The 15,156-nt window shown below is 42.3% G+C and overlaps 1 protein-coding gene across 4 annotated transcripts in view; it reads left to right on the forward strand.

The window, feature by feature from the left end:
• The window catches only part of SAXO1 (stabilizer of axonemal microtubules 1), a 124,464-nt gene that overhangs the window by 85,308 nt on the left and 24,000 nt on the right, over positions 1–15,156 (forward strand). For all 4 annotated transcript variants that reach the window (XM_081499151.1, XM_081499131.1, XM_081499125.1 and 1 more), the window contains one exon: positions 7,938–8,117. In XM_081499151.1, the coding sequence (XP_081355277.1) occupies positions 8,068–8,117 (50 nt within the window). In that variant the 5' untranslated portion in view covers positions 7,938–8,067. The remainder of the gene's footprint in view (positions 1–7,937; positions 8,118–15,156) is intronic.

A 15,156-nucleotide genomic window follows, 5' to 3' on the forward strand; every position in this document is an offset into this window, starting at 1 on the left:
ATGTGAGAGTTGATATGTGACCTGGGGCAGATACTGTTGCTGACCGGCTTTGTGACCTTGGGCAGAAGCTTGGTGTGTCTTGGTCTCACTGGCCACATCTGACTGATGAAGCCAAAGGGGTTGGCTGATCTCAAGCGTCCTTCTAGACCCAGTGTTCTGTGTTCTTTGTTTTCCTGGTTGTTACTATTATTTTATGTAATAAGACTTTTTTTAGACAGTAAAAAAAAAAAGTTATGTGGCGAGATCAGAGTCTTAAAAAGCACTTGGAATTGCATCTATTTTTGGTTTGTATTTGAAAGGTTTTGGGGTTCTCAGGAAAGGGGAGTGCATTCTTTCTTGGCAGGCTGAGTGTAGCTAAGACAACAAGGAAGGGGCAGAGCAGCCAGGAAACAGAAGTGTTTGGTATAGGCTGGCATCCCGTTAAGCCACACAGTATATTTGGCTGTGGTTAAGAGTGCAGGCTTTGGAACCAGGCAGAAGGCTTGAGGTTCTAGTCCTGACTTTGTTACCTTCTGGCTATGTGACCTTGAGTGAGATAAACCTCAATTTTCATGTGTGTAAAATGGGAAAAATAAGAGAGCTTCCATTATGGCACTGCTGTGAGGATTAGACAGGATGAGCTGAGGAACTCTTAGCCCATGTTATGTGTAATAATTGCTCAATTAACATAGCCTATTAATCACAGAGTGCTTGCCTTAGGCTGGGCTAGACATTTTCCCTCCAGGTATCTGCTTTAATCCATACAATCACACTAAGTAGAAGTTGTTATCCTCACACCATAGAGGAGGAAATCAAAGTTCAGAAGAGTTAAGTAATTTTCTCAACATCATAGACGCAGTCAGTGACAGAGCTAGGACTGGAAAACAATCTTCCTTTTTCCAAAGTCCCTTTCTGCCATGCTCTCTGCACCTTGGAGTCGAGTCCTCCTCACTGCCCACAGTGTTTAGCGAGGGATTCTAAAGAGGCCAGATGAGTCCCTGGTACCCACCAAATGCTGTCCTGCTTACAAATAGATTGGGTTCTAAAGAACTGTTACAAGTTCATTTGTTTGGAAAGTCCAAAGTGATAGCAGCTACTATTCATGCTGCCTCTTTTTCTTTTTTCCAAACTTGAAACTTTTTATTTTGTATTGAGGTGTAGCCGATTAACAATGTTGTGGTAGTTTCAGGTGGACAGCAAAGGGATGCAGCCATGCATATATATGTATCTATTCTCCCCCCAACCGCCCTCCCATCCAGGCTGTGTCAACACTGAGAAGAGTTCCCTGTGCCCTACAGTAGGTTCTTGTTGGTTATCCACTTTGAATATCATGCTGCCTCTTGGTGGCAAGAAGAATTACCATACTTACTCCCCGATGAACAGCTTTGTTTGCAACCATGAAAATTCTTAACATCAAAATTTATAAGTAGAGAAACATGGAAGGCAGAGGAGACGGTAATGGGGTCCTCAGGGAGGTAGGGACACAACCCCAGGCACAGAGAAAGAAGCCAGCAACAGAGTGCAGTGGGATCACCAGTAGCTCCCCGTGGTGGTGGCGGCGGTGGTGATGATGGTGGTAGAAGTAGCACTCATGATTGGCCTTGAAGGAAGCGGAACATTTTGAAAAAGTGGAGGTGGCAGGAAAGAGGTTAGCTTAGGGTGCCTAAAACTGAAGATAGCTCTGTGGAGTGAGGAGATAATGAAAAAGTCCACCTACTAATTTTTCACGTCTTTTAATATATGCCTTGGATTGTGTTACGTGAAGGCAGGCCAGATAGTCTAAGAGGCAAATACCCTATTTGTCAACAAAAGTATTTCTAAGCATTTGTCGGGAGAGCTTTCAGCACCCAAGTGCTTGCAGTTCTTTGGTCTGTACCTTCAGATTCTAGACCTGCCCTTCTCAGCAGGGAAGCCACCACCACATGTGGCTTGAGCCCTGGAAATGTGGTGGTCCTGATATGTACTGTCAATGTGAGACACACATTAGATTTTGAGAATATAGTAAGAAAGTTCAGTTCAGTTCAGTCACTCAGTCATGTCCAACTCTTTGTGACTCCATGGACTGCAACACGCCAGGCTTCCCTGTCCATCACCAATTCCCGGAGCTTGCTCAAACTCATGCCGTTGAGTCAGTGATGCCATCCAACCATCTCATCCTCTGTCATCCCCTTCTCCTCCCACCTTCAATCTTTCCCAGCATCAGGGTCTTTTCTAGTGAGTCAGTTCTTTGCATCAGGTGGCCAAAGTATTGGAGTTTCAGCTTCAACATCAGTCCTTCCAAAGAATATTCAAAGGACTGATTTCCTTTTGGATGGACTGGTTGGATCTCCTTGCAGTCAAAGGGACTCTCAAGAGTCTTCTACAACACCACAGTTCAAAAGCATCAATTCTTTGGCACTCAGATTTCTTTATAGTCCGACTCTCACATCCATACATGACTACTGGAAAAACCAAAGCTTTGACTAGATGGACCTTTGTTGGCAAAGTAATATCTCTGCTTTTTAATATGCTGTCTAAGTTCGGTCTGTGACTAGGTTACATGCATGGTTCTCTGAGCTTCATATTTTTCATCTGCATAGCGGGGATGTTGGATCAGATGTTTTCCATTTAAAAATTTTAAAATTCTATATTTATAATTTGGAATCAACTGTTGTTAACAACTTTTTTCTGGGTTCTGCTGAAAGGTCTCTATTGTCCCTTTACCAATGCAGAAAATGTTAGGATTATTTCCTTTTATTGCTGGTCCTTTAGTAATTCTTGGAGTGGAAAAACTTCAGAGTTCTGATAGATTAAGGAGACCTTACTCTTTCTCTCTTTTCTTGGCCTGCTGGCCCATCTAGGCTTGTTTGAATGTGCTCCTGAGCTGGTGACTGAGGTAACTGGTACAGGTTACAAAGAGCTGGAACGAAGAGTCGTATTTCTTTGGTTCATGACTGTTAAGACCACTTTCAAATACACCATGCATAGTGATCCCACACTCTGTATTTAGACACTAGGTCCATAAAGACAGAATCTGCTCTGCCTTTTCCCTTTTGGCTCTACTAATACATTAGCACAAATCAGTCATGTCTTTGTCCATATCTTTCTCCAGTAGTTTATCCTCCTATACATATGAAATATCAGGCTAGCTAGCTTCCAGAACACGAATGTGTAAGACTTGGTTTTTATCCCTGAGGAACTCCTGGATAAAAACCAATAAGGTGAAGACACAGTACGTGGGGTCTTGAGAGGGACTTTCAGTTTGGGGTGGGTACTGATGAGGAAAGAAGGTCACTCCGTGAGCACACTCAGGTGATGAAACATTGAGTTTTTGAGAGTCTTTGATATTTCAAAGTGAAACAAGGTCTTAGTTAACTAAAGAAAGTGAAAGTGAAGTCGCTCAGTCGTGTCCGACTCTTTGCGACCCCATGGACTGTGGCCCACCACGCTCCTCTGTCCCTGGGATTTTACAGACAAGAGTACTGGAGTGGGTTGCCATTTTCTTCTCCAGAGGATCTTCCTGAACCCTGGTCTCCTGCATTGTAGGCGGACGCTTTATCGTCTGAGCCACCAGGGAAGTCCTAGTTAACTAGCAACATCTCAAATAAACAAAATCTTCCCTGTAAATATATATATATAAAGTCCATTTAATGGAACATCAATGCCTGGCGGCAAGTGTATTGTTCTACTGAAATCCTCTCTCATGATGCCAGTTATAATGTATTTTTTGCCATTAAATTTATTTTCCTGTAGTAATGAACCTTTACAACATGTTACAATTTGAAAAAGTAACAATATGGAAAGGAGGTTATATAAAAGCAAAGTTTTACTGGTTTAAAAAGCAAGAGCACCAGAGAGGGAAAATCCTTTTAAGTCTGGAGTTAACTTAGATTCAGGCACTTGCAATAAAGTAACCCTTAATAAATCTTGATTTTTCTCTCCAAAGTGTGGGTGAATAAAATGTATCTGCAGAGGTATTTTTGGGTAGCCAACACTTCTTGGCTTTTGATTTGAGGTTTGTAGGAATCCCAAAATGATAGGGTACTAATCAGCTCAAATTGAAGTCTCGGATAATTGGACTGATTCTGAGCCTAGCAATGCTAACAATATCTAACATGCACTGTGGGAAATGTGTTTCACAGTAAACAAAACAAAATAGAGCACTCATTTCTGTGCCTATACCTAGGAGATACTGGCAGATTCTTTACCATCTGCGCTATCAGGGAAGTCCTATTAAAATGTGTATAAAAATATAAATATGCATCTTCATACATTAAATACCAATAATGTACATTTTTAAAAGAGGAAACTTTTGGGACTTCGCAGGTGGTGCGGTGGGTAAGAATCTGCCTGCCAATGCAGTAGACACAAGTTTGAACCCTGATTTCGGAAAGATTCCACATGCTGCAGAGCCACTAAGCCCATGTGCCACAACTACTGAGTCTGCGAGTTGCAACTACTGATGCCTGCATGCCTAAAGCTTGTGCTGCACAAGAAGAGTAGCCACAACAATGAGAAGCCCTCGAACTACAACGAAGAATAGCTGTGCTCTCCGCAACTAGAAAAAGCCAGTACAAAGCAACAAGGACCCAGTGCAGCCAAAATAATTAAAAAAGAGAAACTTTTGAATGTATTTAACACTGAAATTCAGATATTCATACTATCAGTTCAGTTCACTCGTTCAGTCATGTCTGACTCTTTGCGACCCCATGAACTGTAGCACGCCAGGCCTCCCTGTCCATCACCAACTCCCGGAGCTTACTCAAACTCCTGTCCATCGAGTCGTGATGCCATCCACCAAACCATCTCATCCTCTGTCATCCCCTTCTCCTCCTGCCTTCAATCGTTCCCAGCATCAGGGTCTCTTCTAGTGAGTCAGTTCTTCACATCAGGTGGCCAAAGTATTGGAGTTTCAGCTTTAGCATCAGTCCTTCCAATGAATATTCAGGACTGATTTTCTTTAGGATGGACTGGTTGGATCTCCTTGCAGTTCAAGGGACTCTCAAGAGTCTTCTCCAACACCACAGTTCAAAAGCATCAATTCTTCAGCACTCAGCTTTCTTTATAGTCCAACTCTCACATCCATACATGACTACTGGAAAAGCCATAGCTTTGACTAGATGGACCTTTGTCAGCAAAGCAGTGTCTCTGCTTTTTAATATGCTGTCTAGGTTGGTCATACTTTTTCTTCCAAGGAAGAAGCATCTTTTAGAACCAATAGTACTTTTATAACAGAAGTGAAAAGTAAATATGGTAAGTTTGTACCCTCTTAAGTTACCCTTAGTAATATCTTGATTTTTTTTCCCTCAGAGTGTGGGTAAATAAAATATATCTGCAGAGGTATTTTTGAGTAACCAGTACTTCTTGGCTTTTGATTTGAGTTTTGAGGGAATCCTAATCTGATAGACAAATCTACACGTGAAATGAAAATAGGGATATTTCTAGAGACACTTGTCCATGTGCAGTTCTAGCCATATAAACAATACAGTATTGATCATTTTCCCTGGAGGTTGGAGGTTGAAGAGAGGCACACAGTAGCTATAGTGATGGCAGCAATGTTTATGTAGAGCGTTGAACTTATTAACAACAGGAGCAGCATGCTAACTGTTGCCTGGAAACCAGCTTTTGGTTGGAGCAGTGATGAGTTCTCTGTATGTCTGTTTCTTTTTTCTCTGATGTGATGCCCCAGAGTACTGTGTATTTTACTTTCTGTAATTAGAATTCAGTTCAGTTCAGTTGTGTCCGACTCTTTGAGACCCCATGGACTGTAGCACACCAGGCCTCACTGTCCATCACCAATTCCTGGAGTTTACTCAAACTCATGCCCATTGAGTCGGTGATGCCATCCAACCATCTCATCCTCTGTCGTCCCCTTCTCCTCCCACCTGCAATCTTTCCCAGCATCAGGGTCTTTTCCAATGAGTCAGTTCTTTGCATCAGGTGGCCAAAGCATTGGAGTTTCAGCTTCAGCTTCAGTCCTTCCAATGAATATTCAGGACTGATTTCCTTTAGGAAGGACTGGTTGGATCTCCCTGCAGTCCAATGGACTCTCAAGAGTCTTCTCCAACACCACAGTTCAAAACCATCAATTCTTCTGCGCTCAGCTTTCTTCACCGTCCAACTCTCACATCCATACATGACTACTGGAAAAACCATAGTGTTGACTAGACGGACCTTTGTCGGCAGAGGAATGTGTCTGCTTTTTAACATGCTGTCTAGGTTAGTCATAACTTTTCTTCCAAGGAGTAAGCGTCTTTTAATTTCATAGCTGCAGTCACCATCTGCAGTGATTTGGAGCCCCCTAAAATAGTCTGTCGCTCTTTCCACTGCTTCCCCATCTATTTGCCATGAAGTGATGGGATCAGATGCCATGATATTAGAATTGGTTTAGTATAAAAAAGTTATTAAAAAAAATTCGATGTCATTTCTGGATATACCTAAGTTGGAGATCACTAAAAATACGGAGCTTTGTTGATGTGCTGGTGTCTGATGATAGAGATACTCAGCTGGTTTGTAAGGATTGTGTGTGGGTGTACAAATAATTGATATACTGCTTAGCTTTGACAGCTCAAATAGCTGCCCTTTATTCACCTGTAAGTAGAATAATAAGGTGGTTTATTACCGTGCTTATGGTAATAGAATAACTCACTATAAACTATAAATGGAAATAATAATAAATGGAAAAACTCACTATACACTATAAATTCAAGTTATTATCTATTAGTCATCAACCTGGATAATGAGGCATAACGTTTATTTAATAATTCATATGTTCAATATTTGTGTTTAAAAATTGTTTATTTATCATTTTTGACTGTGCTGGGTCTTCATTGCTGTGTGGGCTTTTCTCTAGTTGTAGAGAACGAGGGCTACTCTCTAGTTGTGGCACATGGGCTTTTCATTGCAGTGGCTTCTCCTGTTGCGGCTCCTGGACCCTAGAACACAGGCTCAATTATTGTGGTGCATGGGCTTAGTTGCTCCACAGCATGTGGAATCTTCCCAGACCAGGGATCGAACCCATGTCTCCTGCATTGGCAGGCTATTCTTTACCACTGAGCCACCATGGAAGCCCCAGTATTTACTTAATAAGTGTTTTTTTGAGTGCCTGCTATATGGCAGGCAGGATATGAGAGGTACTAGAGATGTAGCAGTGAACAAGACAGAAAATGGTGCTGAGCTTGATAGATAATAAACTCATCAACAAAAGTGCAAGTTACAGATAATAGTAAGTGATGGGGAAGTCATACATGTGATGAGAGAAACTCTTTGAGTGATGGGAGGGGCTGGTGGGGTGTCTTTTAGGTTGATGATCAGTGGAAGTTTAAGGATGCAGCAATTGAAATAAGACCTGAAAGAATAAAGGAACCAGACTTTTTCTTTTTTTTTGGAACCAAACTTTCAATGCAAAAATGTTTTCACATAGTCAGTGGTGTATGCTCAGAACTGAGGTGGTTCTACTCTGTGTGATGCCACTTGTGTGTGAGGGTGATATTCTCAATTGACCCAGGAACCAATGAGGAAAGATAGTATCCTGGCCCTTGAGCATAGCCTTGGAGCCACCTATTAGGTCAGATATTAAGCCCTTAGTTGCTGGGCAACTGGGAGGTGCAAGGGGGTCTTGGGAGGGACTGGATTGACACTCATATGCCTCAGGGGCCACAACCATTTCCCTACACTATGGGAGTGTTTCAATATTTAAATGAGAAGCATGACGCATGTGAGGGCTGGTCATCAGCTATGCTTTTGTAACTTGATGATCCAAGGAATTTTGACAATTAACCAATTGCAGTTACAGATCATTTAAAAAATTCTGGCCACTTCATATAGTTCAGTAGAGAAAAAGAAGGGTTAAACTCCTACTTTCAATGTTGGCAGTCATGATTCTATACTCTGGGTCACATTTTGAGTAGGCAGCAGACTGAACGTATTCTTCCCAAGAAGGTAACCAAACTCATGTTCCGTTTTTCTTTTTTAACTAGGCGGCATCATTGTCCACACCTCTCTACCAAGATTTATGATAAAACAGAGAAACCATGTCTTCTCTCCGAATATACTGAGAACTACCCTCTCTATCACTCTTACCTGCCCAGAGAGTCCTTCAAGCCCAAGATGGATTACCAGAGAGCATGCGTGCCAATGGAAGGCCTGACCACAGCGAGGTGAGGGCATGGTGTAAATGTCTGAGTGCACAACGCTGATGGAGTAACGTACGTTAACCTAATGTTCAATATTACAGTAATGTGCACTATCAATGCATGCTATTAATGCCTTAATGTTAATTTACTCAGAGAATGTCTGAAAGAAAATCCTGCATTTATTAGCCAGTTTAGTTTTCCCCAGCCCTCTTTTAGCGAGAAAGGATTCTTGCTTGGGGCTGGGGCAGGAATTGCAAATTGATCTACATGGAAAGGCTTAGAGTATTAAAGGGTAATAATAACTTGAAAGGGGTGAGAGCTGCTGCAGAAAAAGGAGTTTTGGGCTTTTGCACATAAGCTCCAGGTCAGCTTGGGGGGTGGTAGTGATGTTGGTAGTGGTGAAAGAAAACTTGAGCTTTTTTGAAGTTATGCTACAGATTTTGAATTGAGGTCCCCTTGAACATACATCAAGAATATAAACAAAGAATATTTCCTTTTAAATTACTCTTGACTTAGAAACTCTGATTCTTGAGGTCCAGCTCTGTACAGAGACTGAGCCCCGTGGCTCAATGCATCAGCATTGCAGGGTTATCTGTATTGAGGGGGTGGGGACACATGGTCAATCTCAGGACTGTTCTACACGTTGTGTTGCAAGGCTCTCACAGAATCGGGCTGTTGACAACTCAGTGAGTGACCTCTGACCTGTGACTGATGACCCAGAGGAGTACCAACAACTCGGAGTTACTTGGGCGGTGTTTCAGGCTGTATAGCTTAGTCCCCAGATAAGACCTGAGAACTGGATGCCTTCTCTGCCTCCGATGATCCTCATCCCGAAGGGGCAGGGTTGCTGTGCAGTGGAGATGAAACAGTCCTAGTACGATGCCCACACATTACAGGTTTTCAAGATCTGGTAGATTTTCTTCCTATTGCATGCCACCCCCACCTTTGCCTTGCAGTTTTGTGCTTTTCTGGTAAAGGTCCCAGATGGCCCAGACTAAGCAGAACACCATTCCTTCTGCCTCCGGGTTTCCTCCAGCTTAGGCCTGGAAACATCCTCTGTTGAGAGCATGGGTTGGAGGCATGTTGTATTCCTACTAAATGCTGCTTATCTTCTATATCCAAAGTAAGAAGTCCATGTCTGAGTGATGGGGTAGAAAAGACCCACGAGGCAAGGTTGAAGCCAAGTGATCTCTGGACTTAGTGGGAATTGGTGGACAGAGGCAGTTTGAGAATGGGAGGGAGTCAAGGGTCCTATCTGACTCTTGAATCAGGCCACCTTTATGCTGAGTAGTTATATTAAATGATTTGATTTAAGCACAGGGTTTCTGGGTCCTATCTGGCATAGACCTGTTGCTTCTGCTCTAGAATCTTCCTGTTTTGGTTGCCCTTTAGTGCTCACAGGTAGTTGATTTTTATATTTGTCGAGAGTTATATGAGGCAATGACAGATGTTATCTTCAGCTTTGGTTGGGTTTGAGGAGATGAGAGCGTAGAGGAATAGATAGGAGTAGAGGAGTAGATAGGAGTAGATTTGTAGGTACCTATCATATCTGCGGGTTCCACATTTTAAATATTTTTTAAAATTCCAGGAAGTTCCCTAAAGCTAAATTTGAATTTTCTGTACATTAAAAACTATTTACATAGTGTTGGGTATTATAAGTAATCTAGAGATGATACAAAGTATACACGAAGATGTGCATAGATTATATGCAAATACTACACCCTTTATACAAGGAACTTGCGTATCCACAGATTTTGGTATCTATGGGCTGGGGGTGGGGGTGGCCCTGGAACCAATCCTCCAGGAATAATGAATACCAAGGAATCTCTGTACCAGAGGCATATTCTTGGAATCCGGTCTGTCATAGCAGAGATAACGTGGGCTTAGTGTGTCTTTATCAGGTTAAGGGTCCTGATTCATGGAAAAAAATGTAATCTATGCAACATGCTTTTCAACCTATGACTTACTAAACAATATAAACCTTAAGGTTTGGGCTTCATTTTACCAAGAAAACAGCATCCTTTGTTTCTAAGAATCTAAAGACTTCAACAAGGAAGAGAAGTGGATCATTCTCAAATGTTGCTTTTCGTTTGAAGAAACTATGGTCGATACTCTTGAAAAGAACTAGGCTTGTGTATAACAGACATGTAGTTGGTAGGAAAGGATAAGAGTAGCATGGAGAAATGGCTTGTGAATATCACATTTGGTTTTAAGATGCTAGTCTTCACTTCTCTTTATACCCAAGTGTAAAGAGTGCCTCATGGAATATAGAGTGGCTTCAGATATTGTCCTGGAAATATTTGAATCCTTGGAGGGCTGGATGTTGAAGGATGCTTTTTGTTTTTACCCACAAGCTCAGGAGAATGAGGACAAACCTTTTCTCTGGAGCAGTAGTCCTGCCCCCCATCCCTGAACTATGAGCCCCCAGTGGAGCCCCAATTCCCTCTCTCCTCCCCATCACGACCCCCTCCCCATATGCTCTCCCTCTTTGCAAAACAAAAACTAGCCCTTTGACCTGTTCTAAATTATCCTTGCCTTGCATCACTTACAACAATAAACATCACCCAGAAATCCTCTCTGTCCCTGACAAGGCCAGAATAATAAAATCATTCATGTTATGTTGTGGCCAAAGTGGAGGAATGCAAATAGTGAAAGAATTTCCAAAACAACTTATTAATGATCATAAAGGCCTTAAAAACAAGAAGTGGCAGGATCATGGTTACCCATGGGAAGGAAAAAGAACAGAAATACGTCTCTCCTCTCCTTTATTTTCTTCCCCAGAAAGAGGACTAAGGGGGAGATGAGCAGAAGGGATCTCTTCTCTCCCTCATCCTTCAGTTTCATCATTTCTCAGTCCCATGCCTGCCCTACTGGGCACATTTTTGTAGAATGAAAAAAAAAAAACAACCATACTACTATCAGGATACCTTTTTTTTTTTTTTGAGCTTTGGTGGGATTTTACTGACATAAATCAACAAAAATCAAGATTTTACTAACCATCTTTTCTGAACCTTGTAAGCTCAGCAGAGACTCTGGTCCATATCTCTGAATACATAAAACCATTCCCCATAGGGGAATGTAGAGATGTTGTCATCGAGGTGTTCCGCCAGAGGTTGGTGAGGAAGGGGTGGGTCGGCCTTGTGTCTGCACACCTCTGTGTCTATGCAGGTTGTCATCCTCCTGCCCTTGGAATCTGGTGGTCAGAATGTCCGACCCATTTCACTATGTAAAGGCGGACTTGGCTTAGTTTCTGAGGTTGGACGTGGGACTGCTTGACATGCCACCTGCTGCATGACAAAGTCACATGGCCTGAGGCTTGGCTGGATCTGATGATGAAGCCCAGACACAAAAACCACCTGGTTTCTAGAACAGTTATCATCCCAGCATGAGGCATGATTGCAGCTACACACCACTCTTAACTGACTGTAAATCTTGGGGATTTACAGCAGGTGCCATGAGGCAAATATTCGTTTGTGCTTTTCAGCCCTTCTTGATATTGAGTGGTTTCTTGCAGCCCCTTGGTAATTCTCTCACAGAGGATCTGCCTTTAGTCTGGATAGACCTGAGATCAATTTATGAACAAAAAGTTTGTACTTCAAGCCTCGTTTCCTCTTAAGCATGTCCCCACGTTAGACACTTGGGCCCAATTTTTGGACATTGTTTTGTTAGCTAAGTGAGATCCCTGAAGATGAGCAAAGTGAATAGCCTCAGAAGAAAGAGGTGAGTCTTCAAGATGTTGTTAGACCTTTATTCTAAAGGGCGTGGGGCTGTGGGTAGGAGGAGATAGAGGTGCAGGGGGGTGGGTGAAATTGGGTTCACACTTGATGAATTTGGCTGCAGGGAAAAGGGTAGGAGGTGGCACGAATTCCTTTGTTTACTGACAAGACTCCTTAGTAAACAGAAGAGTAAAGAGAAAGAGCTAAAAGGGGAAGATCTTATGTTTACTTATTTTTGATAGCACTGGGTCTTTGTTGCTGTGTGCGGGCTCTCTCTAGTTACAGAGACCGGGGGCTACTCTCTAGTTGTGCTGCATGGGCTTCTCATTGCGGGGGCTTCTCTTGCTGTGGAGCACAGGCTCTAGGCACATAGGCTCAGTGGCTGTGGCACCTGGGCTTAGTTGTTCTGCGGCACATGGAATCTTCCTGGACCAGGGATCTAACCCGTGTCCCCTGCACTAGCAGGTAGATTCTTATCCACTGTGCCACTAGGAAAGTCCAGGGAAGGGCTTTTGGAATCTGTTCCAAAAAGTTAGGAGAGAAGCAATAAAGTTGGTAGTAGGCTTGTGTCTTTTCCTGCCTATTGAATATTACACGTTTCCTGTTCAAATACGTATTTCTTTACTCACAGTTATCCCAGTGGGGATACACTTTCTCACCTCTATAGACAAAAGATATACCTATTTGAATGCAACGTTCCAAAGATTAGCAAGGAGAGATAAGAAAGCCTTCCTCAATGATCAGTGCAAAGAAATAGAGGAAAACAACAGAATGGGAAAGACTAGAGATCTCTTCAAGAAAACTAGAGATACCAAGGGAACATTTCATGCCAAGATGGGTTCAATAAAGGACAGAAATGGTATGGACCTAACAGAAGCAGAAGATATTAAGAGGTGGCAAGAATACACAGAAGAACTATGCAAAAAAGATCTTTATGACCCAGATAACCACAATGGTGTGATCACTCATCTAGAGCCAGACATCCTGCATTGTGAAGTCAACTGGGCCTTAGCAAGCATCATTACAAACAAAGCTAGTGGAGGTGATGGAATTCCAGTTGAGCTATTTCAAATCCTAAAAGATGATGTTGTGAAAGTGCTGCCCTCAATATGTCAGCAAATTTGGAAAACTCAGCCGTGGCCACAGGACTGGAAAAGGTCAGTTTTCATTCTAATCCCAAAGAAGGGCAATGCCAAATAATATTCAAACTACTGCACAATTGCACTCACCTCACAAGCTAGCAAAGCAATGCTCAAAATCCTCCAAGCCAGGCTTCAGTAGTACATGAACTGTGAACTTCCAGATGTTCAAGTGGGATTTAGAAAAGTCAGAGGAACCAGAGAACAAATTGCCAACATCTGTTGGATCATAGAAAAAGCAAGAGAATTCCAGAAAAGTATCTATTTCCGCTTTATTGACTATGCCAAAGCCTTTGTGTGGATCACCACAAACTGTGGAAAATTCTGAAGGAGGTGGAAATACTAGACCACCTGACCTGCCTCCTGAGAAATCTGTATGCAGGTTAAGAAGCAACAGTTAGAACTGGACATGAAACAACCGACTGGTTCAAAATTGAAAAAGGAGTACGTCAGGGCTGTATACTGTCACCCTGCTTATTTAACTTATATGCAGAGTACATCATGAGAAATGCCAGGCTGGATGAAGCACAAGCTGGAATCAAGATTGCCGGGAGAAATATCAATAACCTCAGATATGCAGATGACACCACCCTTAAGGCAGAAAGTGAAGATGAACTGAAGAGGCTCTTGATGAAAGTGAAAGAGGAGAGTGAAAAAGCTGGCTTAAAACTTAACATTCAAAAAATGAAGATCATGGCATCTGGTCCTATCACTGCATGGCAAATAGATGGGGAAACAATGGAAACAGTGACAGACTTTATTTTCTTGGGCTCCAAAATCACTGCAGATGGTGACTGCAGCCATGAAATTAAAAGACGCTTACTCCTTCTAAGAAAAGCTATGACCAACCTAGACAGCATATTAAAAAGCAGAGACATTACTTTACCGTCAAAGGTCTGCCTAGTCAAAGCTATGGTTTTTCCAGTAGTCATGTATGAATGTGAGAGTTGGACTATAAAGAAAGCTAAGCACTGAAGAATTGATGGTTTTGAACTGGTGTTGGAGAAGACTCTTGAGAGTCCCTTGGACTGCAATCCAGCCAGTCAATCCTAGAGGAAATCAGTCCTGAATATTCACTGGGAGGACTGATGCTGAAGCTGAAACTCCAATACTTTGGCCACCTGATGTGAAGAACTGACTCATTTGAAAAGACCCTGATGCTGGGAAAAATTGAGGGCAGGAGGAGAAGGGGATGACAGAGGATGAGATGGTCAATGGCATCACCAACTTGATGGACATGAGTTTGAGCAAGCTCCAGGAGTTGATGATGGACAGGGAAGCCTGGCATGCTGCAGTCCATGGAGTTGCAGAGAGTCAGACACAACTGAGCGACTAAACTGAACTGAACTGATAGACTGGATCTAAGGATTAGTGAAGACATGCTATAATAGGTCTCGGTGCTAGATGTGCCTGGGTAGTTTAAGAGCCTTTGTGTGAAGTGAAAGTGAAAGTCGCTTAGTCGTGTCTGAGTCTTTGTGACTCCATGGACTATACAGTCCATGGAATTCTCTAGGCCAGAATACTGGAATGGGTAGCCTTTCCCTTCTCCAGGGGATCTTCCCAACCTGAGGTTCGAACCCAGGTCTCCCGCATTGCTGGCAGATTCTTTACCAGCTGAGCCACAAGGGAAGCATAAGAATACTGGAGTGGGTAGCCTATCTCTTCTCCAGAGGATCTTCCCAACCTGGGAATCGAACCGGGGTCTCCTGTATTGCAGGCAGATTCCTTACCAACTGAGATACCAGGGTGTCTTTGACTAAATTTGGAGACATTTTGGCCTTTAAGTATTTTTTCTGTCCCTGAGGCTTTGTTCATTTCTTTCACCCAGTCTTTTTTCCTCTCTGTCCTTCAGATTGGACAGCTTATATTCATCTGTTTTCAGGTTTGCTAAGTCTTTCTTTGTTCCTCTGTCTCCATTCTGCTCTTACCCATCCAGTGAGTGTTTCATTTTAGATATTACGTTTTTTAGTTTTAGAATTTACATGTAGATATTTTTATATATACTTTCTCTTCTGTGATTTCCTTTTTTTTAATTTATTGTGACCTTTTTTTCCATTTTGTAAGTAAGCATAGCTAAAATAGCTACTTTATAATCTTTCTCTAATTGCAGAATCTGGGACTGCTTGGGGCTGGTCTTCATGATTATCTTCTTTTTTCCCCCTTGATAATGGGTCACATTTCCTGTATATATATCAGGAAATTTGGATT

Source organism: Giraffa tippelskirchi, chromosome 1, assembly GCF_054371585.1.
Source record: "Giraffa tippelskirchi isolate mGirTip1 chromosome 1, T2T-mGirTip1v1.2.pri, whole genome shotgun sequence".
NCBI lineage: Eukaryota > Metazoa > Chordata > Mammalia > Artiodactyla > Giraffidae > Giraffa > Giraffa tippelskirchi.